Raw genomic sequence first — 19862 nt, forward strand, 5'->3', positions numbered from 1 at the left:
TTCACAAAAAATCACAACCAATCAAGTCCACTTCTTTGAGACGATGGTTTCATCACGGCCTGTAACCTCCAGGAACTAATATTCTTAAGGTGTGTTCTAGGAATTCTCCAAACCAAGTCCATTTGTGTGGGCAATATTCTAAGAAGTAAAAGACCTGTGCAGAAATCACATTTTTCAGATGACATCATCACGATTACGTTGTTTTGAGAGGGGGTTTTAATAACCTCTGTTGGAAATAGCTGCTCGTCCTGGATCCAAAACTGAAACCAAAGAGATCGACTCCATCATCAAGGTAGGAGGAGACGCCCGTCAGACTCGTCTTTTTGAGGGTATTTCCAGGTGTAGAGCTGCTGCTGATGTCAGGACATTTTCACATTTCACTGCAGAAGCAACAAAGAACCACGAGCAGACAGCGCGTCCATAGGAAAAACATTTTATTGAAAAACATTTTCAGTTTGTAACAGACTGGTGGAATGTGTGTCATTTATCCTCACTTTGAACTTGTTTTAAATGTTTGAATGATCAAAAACCATTTTTCACAGCCTGGCCATCTCATACTGCAAGGGAGAGGGGGGATGAAAAGGGGCTACAGCCACCCAGTAACCATGACGACGGGACGAAAGAAAAAACACCAGGGGGGAGAGGTGGTGGTGGGGCGGGAGACGAACAAACAATGCAAAGATAATACTGTGTTACTTAAAACTGGACTGAAATTAAATCATAAACAAAACCAAAAAAAAAAAAAAAACTAATTCAATAAATATTTATGGTACACACTTATGGCACAAATATGCAGCAGTCGGTTTGGCAACTTTTCTCTCATTTTTTTTAAACCAAATTACCATGGAAACAGTGCAAAAGGGGAGGGAGTGGGGAGGACACGGACTTTCCATCGAGCGCTAGCTAAAATACATAGCAAAAAATTCAAATTTTATACAAAACATCTTACTTTAAGAGTTTATAAAAAATGTTTTTATTGGGTTCTGGTCAATATTTACATAAGCTATTTACCAAAAAAGTAGTATGCTCTGTTTCAACTGAAGTGTATTCCATTTTTTCTGAACTTTTTTTTTCCATTTACTTTCCTAAAAAGGTGAATAAGGCTATTGTAACAACCCAGGATCCATATACAATACAAACATTAATGTATTTACAGTTTGTTTACCTACAGAAGTACGGTGCAAAATTACTGAGTCAAGTGACCGAGGGCTGACCATACGAGCAAGGCATTTTACAGTAGCCTGAAGTGCTTCTCCGAGCCCCCTGTGCTAAGACTCTCGCAGCATCGCCGCCACATTTCAAACAAAAAGGCTTTTGAAGCGAGCCGGGTCAATGTTGGGAGAGCGTTAGTCGAGCGGCGGCTCAGAAAAGGACGCCAGATTCAAAGAAACTAATAAGATTGTCATATTCTGCCGCAGACAGACAGCAACTAAACAGCCATTTCTTTGTCGTACGTGTGTCATCTTTTCTTGAAAACCTGTCCAGGTGTGATATATATATTTATGCGTTTTGAATGGTTTCATTTTTCACAGTTTACCTTTGTACTACGGCACGTCGTTCAAACAGAAAAAGGTTCAACTAATACTCGAGATAATGCAGGAAATCAGAACCCGACAGCAGGCATGTGTGACGTACTTTGCTAGTTTTGTGTCATCTGTTTGTCGTTACATCTTTCAGTGGTTAAGAACACTTTCCATAGGTGTTTTTTTTTTTCTCAGAATCGATTAAAAAAATAAATAAGAATTGCATATTTGCAGATTTTGTAGCCTCTTGGAGGCACAAACCTCAGATCATACAAGGCTTGGCTTTTCGGTGAAATTTGATGTTCTTTAAAAACAAATGACGATGGGCTGATTCATGCTCGGGGAGCAGCTTAGGTCACCTTTATGATCCTACGCTGATGATATAAATGAATGTGAATCACTGATACTTGCTCAACACACACGCACACACACACACACACACACACACACATGCACAGAGAACATGAAGGGTGTGTATGAGGAGAATCGGGGCACTGGGTGTTCATGGGAGTTTTCCTTTGGGAGATGCTACACTGAGTGAGTGTGGTAGACACAGCTACTCTGCCCTTTTATACACCAATGTGAGCTATTCGGGGTCCCCTAACCCCACGCCCCAGGGGCCGGGGCCCAGGCTGCCCTAGCCGAGCCCAGAGTCTGAGGGCGAGAGCTCGTGAAAATACAGGACTCAGCGGGTCGAGAGATATCAAATAATGAAAAACCTAGATTGCATAATGTGCACTTATACCATAATATATTAACATTACTTCTTCTTTGTGTCCTCCATCCTGCTTGACCACACCTGTGCTCTATGTGTCTATCATAAATAAATTCTGCTTTTTATTTGTATTTTTTCATCTTTGTAATGTCCTTTTTTTTCTTTTTTAAATGTACATCTAGTAAGTAAAAAAAAAGAGTAAATCAAAAACTCACAATATGGAAATGCTAATGGAGGATAGGAAACAGTGACAATGTAAGAAGATGTCCCTGTGCTTTAAAAACAAATCAATAATAGTCAGCACGTTCGCACTCCCAACTTGCAAACACACGAGCTCAGTGACCCAACCCTTCAAAATAAGACGCTCCGGGTACTCCCCCTGCCATCGGTTCTACATGTGAAGAGCTCTCTGTGGTGAAGTGATTAAACATCCTCTAAGACTTCTAAATACAGACGTCAAGATCATCATCAGAGAGGTGCAATATTAGGTGCAACTTTCAAAATAAAAGGTTGCAGGAACTGTTGACATTTTCTGAGTTTTGGGTATGTGACGACAAATACCATAAGGGTTAATGCTGTGGAAATTAAGGTGCCGAAACTCCTGTGAATATGTAATTTATGTTTTAGATGGTTTTTTTGAAAAATGAGACAAAACTGATGGATGTGCGTTAAGTAAATAACATAATCTGACAGCTTTGTTTTGATAGTCTAACTTCCTGTTGAATGCTATCATTGCTTACTTAAACTTGGAGTACTGTATGTGCAGAACCCAAAGCTATAGAGGGGGTACCTGCTGCTTCATATTTTGAAGCTCTGGGCTTCTTGCAGAGCTGTCGTGTTTAACAAGTTGGGATGTGGAGCGTGCTGGAACAGGAGAGCACCGATTACGCAGGGCACCCTCGGGGTAAACATTACAGTACCTAGAGCTGTGTCAGCCAGCTACGCTAACCGCAACTAGATCTCGGGCCTCGTCTTCACCTCATGCGGCAGTAAGGCGAACTGGATTTCTTATTGCCCCTCAAACTTCTGCGTGCGAGAAGCTCTGGGTTAACAAAGAGGCGAGCCGTCGTCGTCGCTGCTGCTGCTCACGCTGACAGGATACAGCTGCTCTCCCATCTCTAGCTATCACTGCGTCTCTCTCTGCAAAGAGTGGAGGTACCAGAATGGGGTTCAAAGTGCTGCTCTATGTGTATGAAAGTCCTCCACTCTTTCCAGGAGTCCCTTTGGGCAGACCATGGCGTGCACCAGAGTCCCTACATGAGGGCACAAATAGAAAAGAATCCTCACTCTTCCTTTGCACACTTTCACCACTCCTAGCCACTGAGAGGGGGGGGGGGGGTCACTCGACACGATGCGGCATGTCACTAAAGGAAAGAACATCTGCGTTTGAACGACGACAGGATATGAAAAGAAACAGATACAGAACACCTTCAAGTAAAATCTGAATGGATGACTTTCTGGGATAAAGAAGAAGCGGTGCGATCCACATGGAAACCCAAACAGTTCACATTGAGACAGTGTGTCTGTGTGCGTGGGTGATTGTGTGTTTATGTGATGGTGGGCATGTGGGTGGCAGGGTGAATGGGTGATCTCCGTGAGTCAGTCAGGAAAGTCCCAGAGAGGATCGCTGCGAGGATCTCTCTCCGTTTTCCTCCTCCGCCTGCTAAATCCACAGAGTCTCTCAACAGTGGGCAGCCATTTTGAGAGTTCATGGTCAGCCGATATTCTCCTTTTTCTGTCCTCCTCACTCTTGTTTTTTTTGTCTCTTTAGCTCTCTTTTTCCAAGCAGTAGTGTCTTTTTTTTTTCTTCCCCTCCTCTCGTGCCAGGAAACCTTCACGTCCATACATCCATCTGTCCGTCCCATCTGAAAATAGCAAAAACACACTGTGCGCCCGTCTGACTTTTCCAATCCCACAATCCTCGCTGGCTGCAGTGCACAAAACAAAACGGGACAGCAACTTTTGGGGGGAAGAAGAGATCATCTTCTTTATTTCCCCCAGAGCCCCGGCAGCAGCAGTGGCAGCTTCAGCCATCTCTCCGCCCTCCACACTTTTAATCCGCACCGACTGTAACCGAACCGAAGCCACAAGGTATCAGCAAACTTTGAGAAAGAAAAACTAGTGACAAAACATCAGAGGAGAGGAGGAGGAGGAGGAGGAGGAGGAGTCGACAGAGTGAGAGAGAGAAAGAGCGAGAGTTAGCGGGCGTGCCGGCGGTGCCTGGCCAAATCAAAAACCCGCTCTGCCCGAGGATTGTTCCCGTAAAAGTTCCTCGTCAGACTTTGTAGTAGATGTTGGCCGGACTCTGAGGCGGCATCTCCTGAACTATGTAGACCGGGTGCCCGTAGTCGCCGCTGACCTTCTCGTAGTGCGGGCAGAAGACGCTGTCAGCAGTCCTGAGCGGGATGATGATGTCGCTGGGCTCCGAGCCGTTATTGTTCCCGCCGCCGCTCCGTTTGGGCGTGGCCAGGGTGCTTAGAGACAGCGTGGCGGCGTGCTGCGGGGAGTGCTTGCGATGCCGCCGCCGGTACTTGAGCAGCAGCAGGACCAGCATGATGATGATGATGATGAAGATGACGCTGCCCGAGGCGATGCCCACGAAGATGGCCACCTCGGAGCCGATGACGCTGGAGGACTTTCCCCCGTCGTCGTTGTCGTTGCTTTCTCTGTGTGCTACACCTGAGAGAGAGAGAGAGAGAGAGAGAGGGAACACAGGTGAGTCAAATGACAGAACGAGCTCTGCTTCATTTTCATCCTGGAGGCAGGCTGTAATTATACATTTAAAACCAGTTATTCCATCATCAAACACCCATTACACCCGAAAAACACGTTAATTCGTCTGACGTGCCATCAAATTAAATCGGATGGTAAACGAGTTTACACCTGCTGCGAGACGCCGCACTCACAGGTGACGGGCAAAGATGCTAATTCAGCTAACGCTAATTAATTTATTATTATTAAAATCAGCTTCACACATCTGTAGAGCGGAGAACGTTGTTTCCAGGAAAAACATGCAGGAGGTGAAATGCTAAATTCCAGAAAGTTACCAAGAGGTGTTTAAAACAGCAAAAAAAAAAACAAAGAGGACATTTGGGAAAAGATGGAGGATTTTTCTGTAGTTTCAAAGCACACGAGCAGATTTTAGCCTCCAATCACACGTTGACCTAAACACCTCTAAACCTCCGACATCACCAGTACAGGCAGCTGGTTAATTATTCAAATCAGCTGGGAGGAAATGCTTTTATCACACACGGTTAAAGCCGATTGAATGAATGAAGAGCTCGCCGTGACAGAGAGAGGTGAGATGCAAAATCTCACTCACAGGAAATCATCAGCTGGAAACTGAAAAAAAAAAAAAAAAAAAAGATTTTCTCACAGAATAAAATGGAGACTGAGAGAGAATCACACATTCCGGCCAATTATTGTGTGAAGTTGGCGTGAGTTTGGGATGTTTTCCAACGCTACAGAGATGTGATTCTTGAGGCAGCCTCCGCAAATCTGACATGAGGAAGGTGTGCGCGCTCGGATTCCAAAGACACGCTTTCTGACGCCTTTAGGGAAGGAGAGGAGAGAAGTGGAAGCAGGAGCTTGATGGGTTTTTTTCTTCTAAAGAGCGTTTGTGTCTTTTCCTGCCTTCCACCTTTTTTTTTTATTCTGCACAATCTTTTCATCATGTCAGCGTGCGGGGAAGAGGCCAGCAGCAGCTGAGGCTGAGGGTGAAGCCTGCCTATAGAATGCTTTCGTGTAAAGGTCACATTCGATCCGTTGGCTATTCAAATTCAGCCGGTGAAGACTGCAACCTTGAAAGTAGGGCGAGTGCTGCCTGATAGGAGATACAATGGCTGGGGCAGATACAGGCGAACGGCACTTAGATAAATTGCGATTCAAAAGACATAAGAAGTAACTTCATTTTCTTACTCACGGCCCCGCAGGGAGGGAAAAATATGAACGAAATATTTGATGTCCACATGAGACATGAATTATGAAAGGCAAGCTGTGCTCTGACTCGCAGCGATAGACGCTCTGGTTCTGGTCCAACACTCAGGGGCTGCTGCGTTGTGTTCTCCGTGGGACAGGAAGAGGGGGGGGGGGGGGGATTATTGTCTCCCCCTGTCTGCTGCTGCTCTCCTGAGGGCCTGACTGTGGCTGCTCTGTGGTCGGGGGAGTGGATGTGGAGTGGCAGACAGAGCACAGAGAGGACCCGTCCCATGTTTTACACGGGGATTACAGAGCCTCAGATGCTCCGCTCAGAGCACTCTGAGCACCCGGCTAGCGACCAGGATGGAGGATTGGGCCAAATAAAAAGATGGGAGGGGACAAGATGCTGGTGTCTGCAGGGAGGAGTGCCGACATTTGTTGGGGACGGGATTTATTTTTAAACAAAATCAAATTTAAATAAAAACTGTAATACAGAAACGATTTTGCTCTTTTGAGTCATCATTACGTTGGTTGTTTGGGTTCTTATGTTTCATCACACGCTGTGCAAAATGTGTTTAAGACGTGTGTGCAGCGTGGAGCAGGAGCGATCAGGTCGACCTTTGCATCATTAGGCATTTGGAGACAAAAACACGGACCTAGAGAGCGTGTGTCTGGTGCAGAGACTCAGCGCATATGTGCATTTTTTCTCATTGTCACTCACACTGAAAGACACTTTTGAGGTATAATAACTTCAGGAGTGTGAAGAAATGTTTTACAAACTGCTTTGGGTGATTCTGTTTTGTTTTTTTAATTGGCTAAATGTCATGAGCAAAGAGAAGACTTCTGTCCAAACATCGATGCTTTTATCATCCGTTTGGTTTGTGGTTTTGCAAACACGTTTATCTGAGGCATCGGTAGAGACTGTTTGTGTGGTGTGTTTTGCAGAGTTCAGAAGGTTAGCAGGCGGCGTTAGCATGCTCAGGTTGTAAACACAAAGTGTCTGCTGTGACCACACCCTTAATGAATCCCGGATCCAGCTAGGTCAGCTTGTTTTGGTTTCTTGGGACGTCTCCTGTTTCAGTTTTCTCTCTGAGGAAATTGCCGTTGTGATATTTTACCGTTTTGTTTTTTTTTAAACTGCAATATAATATGAGCCATAAGAGCGAGCTGCGTGTCCGTCTGAGTTGTGATTCTGCTCCGAAACAAGCGTGCGTCTGTGCTGAGAACAGGTGGTTAAAACAGAAGAGAAAGATGGCAGACAGTGATCGGATCATTTTCCTGAAAATGTCACTTAAGCGGTGGGTTGAGGCTGGAAAGGAGCCAGCGTGGAGATACCTTATAAGTCCTTAAGAGGCCGCAGATGCCTATCAGCTTTATGGGTAACATTCAATTACTGGCTGATGAATCGCTGACCTTTCTTTCCTTCACTTTCACACACACACATCTCAGTGACTCAGAACACACACCCTATCTGCTCTGAGCTGGCCGGACAATCATCAAGCACAGACGCCAAATTGTTTCAATAAATCTGCCCCGCAATCACCGCTTCCCCCCCCCCCCTGCGCGGATTGAAACACACTGAGAACGTGATCTCACCTGGCTTCTCCAGCACGTCGTTAGGATTGTAGGTGTCCTTGTCGTCTGAGTGCTTGGGAGGGTAGGGTACTCTGGTGGGGTTGTCTTTGGGTGAAATAGGATCAGAGGGATCTGGAAAGAAGCAGATTTGATACATAAGACTTAAATCACTGCACGTCTGTGTTGTTCTTCAAAGCCCTTCATTTACTTTATGTGGTGATAATGAATCATTCTTTTAACCGGCAGCCTCCAAAATGTGCTAATCCTGTGGAGTTAATGCAGCCAATCGAAGTACATCCACTCAAAGTTAATTTCTTTTGTGTCCCTGACGGACTCCGATTGTTATTCTCAGTGTCTGACAACATTAGAGAAAGCATCCCTGCAGAGAGAGACCTTTGTGTTCAAGAGGAAGCCACCAGACTCCACTGACAAAAACGGTTATTTTAAGCTCGCAGGATATGCAAACCTTGGAGCAGCGTTGGCTTGATCGTTCAGTTTAGTTGTGTTGCTTAAACACTGCAAAGGATTTCAAATAACCATCGGAAACACCAAGTTCAATGAATGGCACAAACATGCTCTTTTGATTGAAGCAGTAGTTCTCATTATCTGCAAAGTAAAATCAATGTTTTTCTCAATGGAGTCTGGCGGCTGTAAAGAGACAGAACAGATTCTCGTTGAACAATCCGTCTTTGAGGAGATACCCTCTGCGTGTGCTGAGCCTCGCACTGATATAAAGATCACATGATGGATATCTCTGTAATCATCATAAAGAAGTCGCTCTTCAACGGATCCGTTCTGTTTAAATATTCAGAATCTGTTGTTGCTTCTGCTGAACAGACTCAATAACAGCGTCTCTAAATGGAGGAGTGCTTCACTCAACATCTGCTGTAATAATGAACGCTATACTGCATAAAGCTCAACCAGAAACACCACAGCTCATTTGAACCCAAATCTGGCACATTGTTGGTTTCTCTGTCAGAGTGCGGCAGCTTCCATTTATTCCTCCTGACCTTCAGAGGTCCTCAAACGTGCTGCAAACTGCAGGAAATCCCCACTCTGGGTGGCATCCAGCCGGCTGATTTATGACTAATTATGGGTGTAATTAAGATCGGTGTCTGATCTGTCTGGTGTGACTCAATAAAAAATTATGTTTTGTGAGCATCAACACAAGATGTGCGTGCATCAAAAGCCTTCTAGTTGAAGTGTACAACAGCAGATGCTTGTAGTGCATGTGTGTGTGCAAGCATACTCAATATATGTTTGTGTGTGTGTGTGTGTGTGTGTGTGTGCGTGTGTGTGTGTGTGTGTGTGTGTGTGTGTGTGTGCGTGTGTGTGTGCATGCTCGAGTGGGTGTTTTGGTGCATTAGGACTTCCGCTAGATTACATCTCCTGCCCCCTCGCAGCCCCCAGGTGTCATGGAGACGATGGAGCTGTTTGCTGCGCGGCCTCCTATGACCTTATAAGGGCATGTTCAGACACTCACACAGGCGTCCGAGCTCGTGCCTGCGGGCGCTCAGTGCAATAATAATAAAATACTTACTTTGTCCCACTTTCATGACTATCTTCATGGACTTGGTCTTGCACACGCCCCCCTCCTGGTTGTCGATGCCCTCCATGGTGCCGTTAGACGTGGCTGCAGCACAAACAGGGAGAGAAACAAGGTTAGGATTTATTGTCGCTGAGAGCATCTGGTGCAGAGGGAGATAAGAAGTGTGGAGGCAGCCATATCGAGTGGTTTTTAAAATCTGTGATGAAATAACCTTGTGGAAATAAAACTCATGTAACTGTATGACCTTGACTTTTTTACATTTGTGTGCCTTTTCTCAAACACTTTTTACTCGGAGTGAAAAACACAAAAGAGTTCTGAGTATTTATTTTCTGTTCCACTGACAGTCACAACGGACTCATCCTTTAAAGAGGGTTTATTATTTTACGGTGTGCCTCTTTTTCAACTCCGCAAGATGTAATTAATACCTCGTGACATTTTTTGCTAGCTGGAGGTGTTTGTGTTTCTCTGCACGACAGCTGATCCTGACAGATCCGAGGTGGCAGGTTTGCATCCGAGCTGCAAACATCTTGGTCTCCTGCTCCGAGTCGACAAACTAAAAACAATCTCATCTACCTAAACGCCAAACAAAACACGTCATCAAACTGACTTCTCTTTCATGCAACATCCACCTCTCTTAAGCCGTTCTGAAGTAAGTGCATTAGAAGTTGAATTATCGTAAGATTGAAGAAAGAATGACCTCAGGAAAAGGTAGAAATGATCAAATTCAATCTGGTTTCTGCAGGTTTTTTAGTCTTTGACATTTTCCCATTAGTGGGAATATAAATTCCTGTCTTTTTGATGATCTATATTCACAGATATCTTCATTCAAAGGTTGAATATTGATGATTTAAATTGAATACCGATGAGGTGTGAGCGGTCCAGAAACACATCCATGAACATCCCGGTACTTAAATAGTCCCGATAGTTTAAGAGAGAAGCTTATCTCGTACAAACAGCCACTTCTCCGAGACAACAGAGGTGATGAACGCCTCCCGCTGACGAGCCGAATGACTCAGCCCCTCCCCTCGCCCCCCTTTAATAAAATCACAATTCACCTGCTCATCACCTCAGCGTCTGCACTCAGGCTGGATCTTTCACATCCCCAAAGTCAATTAGGCTGAGTAATTGTGACGGTAATATCTCTAACTGTGCTGATGGGCCTCGTCAAGGAGGCAGTTAAGGGAGGTGAGGAGAAGTGGGGGGGGGGTGATGAGGGGGGAGAATGCAAGAATGCAAAGACAGCGGCCATCTTGGCAAGACATTTTGGTGGCTTATCCGGCATTAGTGCTAACAACACACGAGAGAGAGAGAGAGAGAGAGAGGTAGCCAGTTATTTAAGAGCTCAGATTATAAAAGCCAAAGACAAATCTGCTGACATGAGACATTTTTTTCAATCAGGCGTGTTCACATGAGAGGAGCAGAAATGGTTGATGGCACTTTTCCAGGCGAGGCAGTGAAATGAAGCTAACAGAGGGAGGTGATAAATACCTGAATGGCCCTCAGATAAAAAAAGGAGCTTAACGGATCTAAAAATCCTCGTTTAAACTCGGGAGGAGGCAGAAGTGAAATGCTAAACGCTGCGTTTAAGGGACAGCAGCAGATGTTGCAGGAATCTGGAGGGGCGGAGCTCGGCGGTCCACATGTGAAGGAGGGACAGACCGGAGCTGTGAGCAGGTACACATGGAGGGCCTAAGCGGTCCAAGATACATGCAGGGCACGTCTTTGATGAGTTACGAGGAGGCTCGGTTAGATTAGTTTTTGGAAGTTTCGACATATCTGGATGAATCTGTTTTTCTAAGTTTAAGAGAAAGAAGTGAACTGAAGGAACTCTTTGAGGCATTTTTTGAATATTGGTTGAGAGCGGCTGCAAGATTGCACACGGCAAGTGCAATTTGTAGATAAGTGTTGCAACCTGAATTCAGTCCATGTGTTGTGTTACTTATAGGAGAAACACGGCCTACAGTATTAAGAGTTTGTATGCTAAAATAATAAAAGTTTGATGTTCCAGGACATTTTCTCCATCTCCATTGCAGGTCATGTTTTTAAATCTCTGAAGTAAGATGGTTAGATGCAGAGATGCTTCATTCGAACAGTAAAAAAAAAACGTCTTCACTTAACAAAACTTAAACTGATAGCTCCACCATCCTCTCTTCTGCCTCTGCTGCCCCTGGAGGCTGCTGTGCCAAACTGCAGTGATGTGGAAGGGGGGGGGGGGGGGGCAGGCGGGGGTAGTAGAGCTTGTGGTTTATCAGGTCAGTAACACAGAGGCTAACGAGCTGCCAGGGCTTAGCGGCTTGGCTTCCCGCCAGTGCGCATTGGCCCGCATTCACTGTGACTGCCTCCCACCACCACCACCACCTCACTGACCCTCCACCTCCTCGCTGCATCTTCTCTCTCCCCCTTTTCTTCAACAGCACCCAGTCCTCCCCAGTTTCCTCCTCTTTCCACCTTGCTGTCACCACCTTCTCCCACGTCCCCCCCCCCCCCCCCCCCCCCTCCCCGCTGCACCCACCCAAACGCCTCTCCATCAACGTCAGGGGCATTGAAAGGCAGGTGCTTCTCGGAGAAAGAAACAGGTTTGAGAAATGAAGCTGTGCCACTTCCTCCTCCTCCTACTTGTTGTCCCTTTTCTCTTTTTTTTTTTTCCCCTCCCTTTCCGCCCTCACAGCCACCAATCATTTTGATCCGAATCCCCTCGCTGCAACAAGACGGTGATGGGAGCGGACACAAAGAGCATGTTAACAAGGCCTCCCTCCCTCCCTCCTCCTCCTCTCCTCCTCCTCCTCTTCTTCTTCTTCTCTCTCCCTCGTCTCTCCCTCTCTCGCTGACCTATGGCTTTTCCAGCGGAGCCCGAAAAGCACATTACAGACAAAGCTCCTTAAAGGCTTGTGCTCCTGTGTGTGTGTGTGTGTGTGTGTGTGTGTGTGTGTGTGTGTGTGTGTCTGTCTGTGCTTGTTTGTGTGTTCATTTCATAAACCTGTTAGCACAACACTCGTGAATTTTACAACCCTGCATCATGTCGCTAACCATATTAGCATTGTTTACTTTGCTGGGTGATTGGCACATTATCTGCATGTCGGGCGCTTGTGTTTGGGTGCACTATGCTAAAACCGCTTGAGCCTGAGAGGTCATAGGTCGCCGGCTGCACAGAAGGTGTATTTAGGCCACTTGTGCCCCCTCTTCGTCTTTTGTTCTCTCCTCCCGCCTCCTGTTTGCTCTATTAAATCATTTAACACATCAACGCAGAAGTTAGAAAAACACAAACCTTGCCAACCCTCCACAAACGTTTTTTCTTTTCTTTTTTTTTTTTTACTTGGCTGCAACATTTAATAGAAACCTGAAGAAATATCCTTCAATCTGGAGCCATCTTAAACTGGAAATCTTCCCCTTTAAATGCAGAGTAAAAGGCAGAGCCTCTGTGCCAGAGCTGCAGCCGGGAGAAGCCTGACTTGGATTTAAACAGAATGTGATTGTTGAGTCGGCTGAATGACTTGGCCCTCGTCAGACCAGGCCCAGGCCGGACCGGCTGACAGACGAGCTGGCTAGAGTTAACCAGCTAATCCTTAATGACCAAGGGGGGGGGAGACATGTTGGAGGAGAGGGGGGGGGGGGGGGGGGGGGGGGAATAGACCTGGTTTGTACATGATCCTTTAGGAATATTGCTGGCTTTACAGCGGTCTGATGAGACTGAAGACGGGGAGGGAGCAGGAGAAAGAAGTGAGGAGAAAGAACCCTCTGCCTCAGCCTGTGTGTGACCTACTGCAGACGGACAAAGAGTGAGAAACCAGAGGGGGAAAAGGGGAACTCCATCTTTACTGTCTGCAAAAAGTCAGCTCTCAAAAACAAGTAGGAAAATGCAAGAAAAGCAAAACTATGCCCCCCCCCAAAAAAAAAAATAAAGTATTTTTGCAGGACGTTTTGATTAGATTAGTGACAAATATTTAGCGTCAAAGAAGACACAGATATCTAAAAAGGAAAACATACTGAGCCCACAGGTCTGGTGTGAATAATAGCCTCTCAGTTTGCAGCAAAGCTTCAACTAAGCATCCATTCTTTGACTTCATGAGAAAGACAAAATCCTTCAGACTGGCAGAAAGCAAAACGTATTTTTCTTCTGCTGGCTTTGTTAAAAACAAGCTGAGTAACAACCCACACATGGCTGCAGTGACGGCCTTCTTTAGGGAGTTCAGTGTTCTGAAATGATGCGATATAGTTTATAGCGCTGAGAAAAAGAAATCCTGATTAAATGGATTTGTACGAGAATGGAATTGGCAAAAATAATTGAATCTCAGGAAATACAAACGTACGTACAAGTTGAATGTCACGGTGTAGATTTAACTGAATTGTTAATTTTGATGTGTTCATGTTTTTTCTACAATGAGCTGGAGAATTGGTCGGTTAAGACGAGGTTTTTAGAGCTGAAATAGACTTCAAGGCTTGCTCGGCAACGGGAGAATAAAGGTCATCAGGAAAAATCAGTCATGGCCTGTGACTAAGTACATCTGGAGAACAAAGTGACAGCTTGAGTAGCTCTGAAAAAAATGATCCGAGGCACAAACACACACACACAAATTCAACCAGACCTGCACACCTTCAAACACGAACCAAACGTACGGCCTTTATAAGCCCTCACCTGCCCCTCGTCCTCGAGCTTATTCACCCCCTTTACGTTCATTTTATCCAACAAGTCCAGAGAGAAAATCAGCTCCTCAGACGGTCAGCTGTGAGCCTCGGTGACGCTAATGTAACATTCAAAACAAAGAAGCTGTTTTTTTTTGCAGTACTGATCATGTGAGCGTGATGGTTTTGGTTTTATAAGCAGGAGAACTGAATGTCAAGTCATTTCAGATTTAATATTTGATGATTTTTCGACAAGCTTTACATAACTCTGAGTTGAAAAAATGGGAACCATCTGTAGTCGAGAGAAGCTTCTGAAAAAGTCTGAAAATCTTCAGTGTGAAATCTGCCAAAGTCTGTGGGTATAATTAATACACAATGCACCGCCCAAAGACAATGCTGAGGCCGCTCATAAATAGTGGAGGAGAGCAGCATGGCAACAAGAAGCAGGAAGTAGGAGAGAGAGAGAGGACAGAACAAGAAGAAGAAGAGAGACAAAGGCAGCTATGATCTAAATGCCGAGCGTAATTGACGTCCATCAGGTTGCTGTGGAGCGTGAAGCCATCATCACGGCACCGAGGTTATGAGCTAGTTAAGAGCCGTCACCGCCGAGCGCACTAATCTGCGGTGACAGGGGGCGCCTTCGTGTTCGGGACCCAGGTGACCCTCGGAACGAGGCCAGGGCACAGCCGGGTCACCATGAAAAAACCCAAAGCAACTCAGCCAAGCGACCAATCGATACTGTTCTCACAGCACTCGAAAGTATTGTTTTAAAGCTTCCGGGTTTAACTGACCGCTGTGTTCAGCCTTTCCTGCGCCGACATCGTTCCCATGCCGGCACAAAATGGCGGCAGGAACCTCGAAGTGTCAACCTGGATGCACTGGGCTGAAAATCGTGCATGTGAAAATATTCTCTCTTTCCTCTCCGCATCGCCTCCAGCTTCTACAGAATTCTGCAGCTCATGTCCACAAAATGTGCTCGCCCTTTGACCTTCCTAACAACCGCCTACAGTATCTCTAATAATCAATATTTAAATACACAGACGACGCATTTAATATGTTGAGTAATGACAAAGATGTCGAGTGTGCAGGATTATAAAAAAATCTTTTAACTTCACTTTTAATGACGTTGTTTGTCTGCTTGATTTGTTATGTTTGTTTTCTCCTGCATTAACGTCCTTGCTCACAGACTCCGTCTCCTCTGCATGTTTTCTGTCACTCTCTGCATTTCTTGTTCTGCGTTTTGCAAAGTGCTGCATGATAGAGCGGGCGATTCCGATCAAAGAGAGCAGGTTTTTTTTTTAGATCCACAGCTCGGGTTAGATTCACAACAATCAGAGCGGCAGGCAGGCGGGTGACGGGGACTATTTTCTGTTGTGACGGAGGCGAAAGGTGATTAAAGTCTTGATGAAATTTCTCCCTGCACGTCGGCGCTGACTGTAAAATCAGATTTGTCCTTCTTCTGCCCTCTTTAGCTCATCTGTCTCCCTCCATGCCCGTGTTCCCTTTCGCTCCATTCCCCCCCCCCTCCTCTCTCTCTCTGTTTAGCTCTCTTTCCTTTTCCCTCCCTCGCTCGCTCTCTGACGTCACTCTCTCTGCCCCCTCCCCCCCCCCCCCCTCATTCATCTCTCTCTCTCTCCCTCTTTAGATCATGTAATCATCTAGCTCGCTAGTTTCTCGGCTGCAGGCCATGCTGCCGCAAACAATCACATCAAACTCATCTGCTCTCAACTGGAGCAGCATTGTGCGCCGCCACTTTCCAAAGGGCTCACAGAAACACACACACACACACACACGGACACACATGCACAAAAAAAAAAAAAAAAATACACAAACACGGACACATGTGAGTGCAGGGAATTCTGCACGCTAGCGAACAGATACAACACATAAGAGCATGTTAAAGTCACAGCACAGGATGAGACACCGAGGGGTGATGATGCTGTTGTTTAAAGGTGCGGGTTTCAGAGTGGGCGGGGTCAAGTCCTCCCATCTAATCAAAGCGCTACACTCGGGCACAATACACAACACAAGGCAGCACTAATCCAATCGGTGAGGACTCAGATGGGCAGCATTGATGTGCAGGCCGCAGCGATTGTGAGAAGAAATGGAGGATTAAACGGCGGTTAATTAATTACGTATCGAGTGCTCACTCCAGAAGACTAATGAAATCCTCGCGGTGAGTTTTCTGAGGCCGTGTCACACTCCGATGGAGCCCAGACAACTTGAGAGGAGGAGGGTAATGACACACACACACACACACACACACACACACACTGATACAGAACACGATGCTTCGGTGCAGAGGACAACTAAAGAACGTCCCTCGTCCAGGTTTTCAGGTAACTCTTACTGCCTTCCTTCACACATGTCTGTACTCCTCACATTTCCAGAAAAGGCTTACTGCTCTAGCTTAGCGGATGCATCTCACACACACAACAGAAAAAAAACTTGATGAAAACAACCTGACAAATGTATCAAGACGACACAAAGGGGGAACTTGCAGCCACATGGGTTGGCGTTCAAATGGGAGAGGCATCCGGTCTCCTCCCGATTTTCCCCTCACAGTAAACTTTAATATCATTTTTGATTCCCTAAAAAAACATTTTCTTTTGATCAGAACAACTTGATTTCGATATTCTCCAAAAGCGAGGCGAGGTTCAGTCGTCTCTGCACAGAAACAGTGGGATAAATGTCCCTCAGTGGGAGTCTGTTAAATGTTTGGAGCTTCTTCCAGAGCGAGACTTTGACATTTGTCAAGACGCTGAATCAGTTCTCTGACTTTCACCAGCCCTTTGTGAGACAGTATCTGTACTTTCACTGGAGCTAAGCATGTGTGTGATGTTTACGCCTCTGAATATTTGCACATCTCTTAATTCTGAAACCTTTTTAACGCCCACGAGCAAAGACAGACACTGACACCGCCAAAGCAAGTTTTAAAAAAAAGAATGGACGTGACTCCGCCCCCGCACACCTCCGTGTGTGTTTCTCTCATTCTGTCTCTGATGTTTGTGTTTTTCCTTCCTGTGTTTACCCATGCAAAGCTGGAGCTTCTCCAAGCGGGCCGCTTCAAAATAAAAAAGGGAAACAGCACTAAGTACACACGGCGGCGTCACAATGCAGCTGCAGCGGACTGTTAAAGCTGCAGGACTGGAGGCCAGAGCTCGCCAAGAAGAGGCAATTAACAGCAAAACGTGACACGCTCCAGCAGAGGAACAGCTCCCTCTCTCCCCTCTTTAGGCTACACATTAGCATTTCGGGGAGTTGTGGAGGGAGGCGGGATGGCGGCGGTGGCACAGGCAGTGGGGGGGGGGATGTTGGTGGAGAGAGAGGGGAATTTGCAAGAAGTGCAAAATTGGATTTTTCCAACCCCTCTTTTGAAAGTTCTGGATTGAACTTTCCCACCGCTCTCTCTGTTCCAACTTGTCGACTCGGCAGGCTGATGAAGAGGAGGGCTTTTACACCAGGCGCTGGGAAATTGAATATTCACGTCTGCTCAGGCTTTGATAGAGAGCCACGAGGAGAGAAACACATTTTACAGACACAGAGAGACGGACGCAGCGCCAGCCTCCTGAGGGACAATGTGTGTGTGTGTGTGTGTGTGTGTGTGTGTGTGTGTGTGTGTGTGTGTGTGTGTGTGTGTGTGTGTGTGTGTGTGTGTGTGTGTGTGTGTTTGCATGGGTTCACTGTCTCAAATCCTTTTAGCTCAGGTTGCACAGATTCTCCGGGAAGTAAAATACCAAAAAGTAATCTAAAAAATGACGTGAACATAAGTAAATGAATACCAACGTATGCACTGCTGGATTCACTTCTTTCGCAGAGTTCAGAGGTTGGATTCTGTTTCTCTCTCCGATTGTGATCAGGCGGAGCGGCAGGACTCGGAGCTCTGGGAGATCAGCGATAAGTAAACAGCAGCATCGGCTCATCAATAATTAACTGCAGCAGTTTGGGTGGAGGCAGCAGAGGAGGAGGAGGAGGAGGAGGAGGGGGGGGGGGGGGGGGAGGGAGGGAGGGGGTGATGGTGTCTGCGTCTCTTCAGTCTGAAGCCTTTGTAGTCTCTGAGCACACTCACACAGACCACATCTAAAGCGGCTGTGCACAGGGTGTGGATGATCAGACACCAGAATGCTTGCACAGGTGGATTTGTGTGTGTGTGTGTGTGTGTGTGTGTGTGTGTGTGTGTGTGTGTGTGTGTGTGTGCGCGTGCATGCAGCCCTGTCAACTATCCATGTTTACTTTGTCTGCTTCTGAAATGAACGTTTTGCGGTCTGAACATCTTTTTACAGAATATTGAGTCTACTAAACGAAGCCCTCGGTGATTCAGAAACGCTGTCATCGCCGAGAGCTTTGTGTACGTGACACTCAACATTAGATTTAGCAGACAGTGTATAATAACGCTTATTTTATTTAAATCTATTTATCGTGATCTGACGTCTCCTTTCAAAAGGATGATGTAGTTATTTATCAAACATCGGTGCACAAAAAACATCTTCATCTATGAGACTTTTGCAGCCATAAATATCAGTGTCAGTCTCAAACACGTCATATCACTGGTTCATTTTTAGAAGTTTCTCCAAAGAGTAATCGCTAGCTTTGAAGCGGCTCTAATTGCTCCACCATACGGTGTCTTCCTAAGTCCATGTGTCACCTGCAGGACCACTTTAGCACCTGTTAGACGTTCACACAGTGAGACGTGCCCCGCCATGCAAATATCCTGCAGCTACGACGCATCAGTGACAGTTCAGCCGCTGTTACTGTTTGGTTTAAACCACCTGAAGCCGAGCTCAATGAACATATTGTGTCGGTGAACCTGTTTCTTTTTTTTTTTTTGTGTGTTTTTTTTCCCAACCAGCTGCTTGACTGATCTCTCTGCAGGACTCCTGAGCTCTGTGGAGCTCCGAGTCATATTTAAATACATCTACAGGAAGCAGTTCGAAGCGTCCGCTGCAGCATGTTGCACATTTGTTTTGCATAAATCAAACTTCCTCTTTCATAGTGCAGGGTTTGGATTAGAATCAGTGTTCCTCTTTCCTCCTCTCCTCACTCTCCTTTCTTCCCCTTCCTTCTCCTCAGTCAGAAACATGGCCCTCCACTCAGTGTGACAGCTCACAGATGGCGGTGGCAGAGCCTCACAGATGGTCCTATCTGCAGAGCACCCCCCCATCAGCACCACACAGATGGTTCAGTCCACCTCCCGTGTACTCAAACCAGGGGGCCGTCGCTAAACCCCATCACTACTTCCTCCCAGGACGCCATGGGTACATCACATGAGTACATCACAGGGATTCAGAACAGCGGAGAGGGCCACACCTTCCCCCGTCAGACGGGATGCTGACTCACTTCGACGCCAGAACGATGGCGAGTGACAGTGAAGAGCGTGCGCCGCTTAGAGCCTCAGAGATGAAGACCCTTCAGCATGTTACCATCAAAGAGGTTGTTTTGTGACGGATGAGGGATCTGCAAAGTTCAGATTCTCATCTGGATCTTGCTCGAGGTTGCAGTTTATACATAAAGTAAATCTCCTAAGCAGAATATCTGAAAACACCAGAGTTTCCTGTGAACGGGCTTCCAGCGTAACTTCAAATGAACCTAAATTATTTACTCATATATCTGTAGAATCTCTGGGATCCTCTGGATGACCTCAATTAGTACTCAGAAAGTAGAAACTTCTCTACAGAGGAAGCAGCGCTACCCTCGTTTTCAACCTCAGCCTCGTCTGCTTCACTTTATTTCCGATACGTCCTGACCACCAAACACGTCGATTTACAGCACGGAGCGAGAGTTTATGAACTTGTGTTCAACTGTTTTTCCACCGACAGGCTCGTCAACACTACAGAGAGAGGATTTTATAGATTAAGACCTTCTGTAAAAGAGTCATATCCTGTTTTAATAACCTGAAACACCTCTTCTTGTTTTAAAGCCACCAGACTGTACGGACAGAAACATTTTCATTTTAGCTCACAGA

The 19862-nt window shown here is 46.0% G+C and overlaps 1 protein-coding gene across 2 annotated transcripts in view; it reads right to left on the reverse strand.

The window, feature by feature from the left end:
- Positions 1-417: 417 nt before the first annotated feature.
- efnb2a (ephrin-B2a) overlaps positions 418-19862 on the reverse strand; it is a 30873-nt gene continuing 11428 nt past the window's right edge. For both annotated transcript variants that reach the window (XM_061054001.1, XM_061054000.1), the window contains 3 exons: positions 9272-9364; positions 7753-7863; positions 418-4917 (listed from right to left, as the gene is read on the reverse strand). In XM_061054001.1, coding sequence (XP_060909984.1) covers positions 4514-4917; positions 7753-7863; positions 9272-9364 — 608 coding nt within the window. In that variant the 3' untranslated portion in view covers positions 418-4513. The remainder of the gene's footprint in view (positions 4918-7752; positions 7864-9271; positions 9365-19862) is intronic.

The sequence above is a fragment of the Labrus mixtus genome, chromosome 13, assembly GCF_963584025.1.
Source record: "Labrus mixtus chromosome 13, fLabMix1.1, whole genome shotgun sequence".
In the NCBI taxonomy this organism is placed as follows: Eukaryota; Metazoa; Chordata; class Actinopteri; order Labriformes; family Labridae; genus Labrus; species Labrus mixtus.